This window comes from Octopus bimaculoides, chromosome 4, assembly GCF_001194135.2.
Source record: "Octopus bimaculoides isolate UCB-OBI-ISO-001 chromosome 4, ASM119413v2, whole genome shotgun sequence".
NCBI lineage: Eukaryota > Metazoa > Mollusca > Cephalopoda > Octopoda > Octopodidae > Octopus > Octopus bimaculoides.
This window is the reverse complement of record NC_068984.1, coordinates 106,380,777-106,382,556: the sequence shown is the minus strand read 5'-3', so window position 1 is coordinate 106,382,556 and position 1,780 is coordinate 106,380,777. Positions and strand designations below refer to the sequence as shown.

The 1,780-nt window shown below is 34.8% G+C and overlaps 1 protein-coding gene across 1 annotated transcript in view; it reads left to right on the top strand.

Moving 5' to 3' along the window:
* Positions 1 to 361: 361 nt before the first annotated feature.
* Positions 362 to 1,780, top strand: part of LOC106875448 (putative uncharacterized protein DDB_G0271982) — a 23,110-nt gene continuing 21,691 nt past the window's right edge. The window contains exon 1 of the mRNA XM_014923603.1: positions 362 to 405. Coding sequence (XP_014779089.1) covers positions 362 to 405 — 44 coding nt within the window. The remainder of the gene's footprint in view (positions 406 to 1,780) is intronic.

The following is a 1,780-nucleotide window of genomic DNA, read 5'->3' as shown; positions in this document are numbered from 1 at the left end:
ATGACTCGCTGGCACTCCAGTTAAAGACATTGGAAAATAAACTGTACTCAAGTATGAGCAGTAAGTTTATGAAATCCGTTATTTCAGTTTATTGTCATTCTCCTCTGAAGAAATCATTAATTCTGCGCTTAGAATGGAAGATGTTTTCTTCTGAAAAATATTAATCTTGCTCTGTATAAAATATTTAAACTTTATTCATAGAATTATTCGTTGGCAGACCAAGGTTTTAAGAGAATGGATTTTAGGAAAATGGGTAAATGCAAATGGAACTAGAGACTTTAATGAGTGCAGTGGTCGGACTTGCTCAGAAATAACAGCCAAATCTACCTCAAATTACCTCCTGTCGTCTTAAAAATGAAGAATGGCATTACGTTCTCTTGGGTACAATATGTACGAAGAGAAAAGGTGAGATTGCCATGGCTGGAATTCTTTACTTCAAAGGTCCGCCCGGTAAGGGTTACCCTGGAGCCAAGTAACAACAAGACACAGGTATATCTTTTTCACTACTTAACCCTTTTGCCTGTTTCAGTCATTGAGCTGCGGCCTTGCTGGAACACCATCAACCCTAATAACTATTTTTAAGTATACTACTTCTTTATCAGTCTTTTGGCCAAACTGCTATGTTACTGGGATGTAAACAATCCAACACCGGTTATCATGCTGTACAGGAACGAGCAGAAATATATATATATATATATATATATATATATATACACGTTCATTATGTATATAGATAGATAGATAGATAGATAGATAGACAGACAGACAGACAGACAGACAGACAGACAGACAGACAGACAGATAGATAGATAGATAGATAGATAGATAGATAGATAGATAGATAGATATACATATATGTACACAAACATACATACGTATACATATGCATGCATATATATATATGCATAAACACACGCACACACATATACATACAAACATACATACATACATACATACATACATACGGCGAACTTTCATAGTTTCCTTATGCCAAATCCACTCACGCGACATTGGTCGGCTGGAGGCTTTAGTAGTAGACACTTTCCCAAGACTCTGTGTAGCGGGACTGAGCCCAAAATGAGGTGGTCACGGAATGGTCACACTAACGGTGTGTATTCAAATGCAGTAGCAACAGTGCTTCTGTTAAAGTCCAAATTCTACCACTTTACCCAAGTTTTACATCGTTGTTTTGTCTCCATACACCGGCCTACTGTTAAAAGTACATTCATATTGAATATATTCAGATATGTGTTGTCTGCCTGCGAGTCAATATTTGTATTAGAATCATCAATATTTAAACTTAGAAATATCTCACAAATGGCTTACAGTATCCAAGGTACAAAGTTTAAATGCTATTTCCGCTCTTAATTTTAGTTTGTTTAAATATTTTTTTATGATCACAACTATTTTCGCGCGTAACACAAAGTTGCTCTTATCACTCTACCAATATTCAATCGAACGATTCTCGATCCATCTTGCACTACTAAGCGACTTGCCATTTCCCATTACATTACTCCATTATTTACTGTAAAAATGATGTTCCATATGAGATCAGCATACAGAAATCGTGAGTATAAGGAATGTTTTGATTCTTATTTTCATGTATAAGCATATTTTGTAACTATCTTCTGGCATTCAAAATGATGAAGTGTTGAAGTGTTTCAAAATACCGTTGTATTTTTTTCGTTTGTAGGCTCTAATTATACACGCGCGCACACACACACATACATACTTACATACATCCATATATATGTATATATATATATATATATATATATAT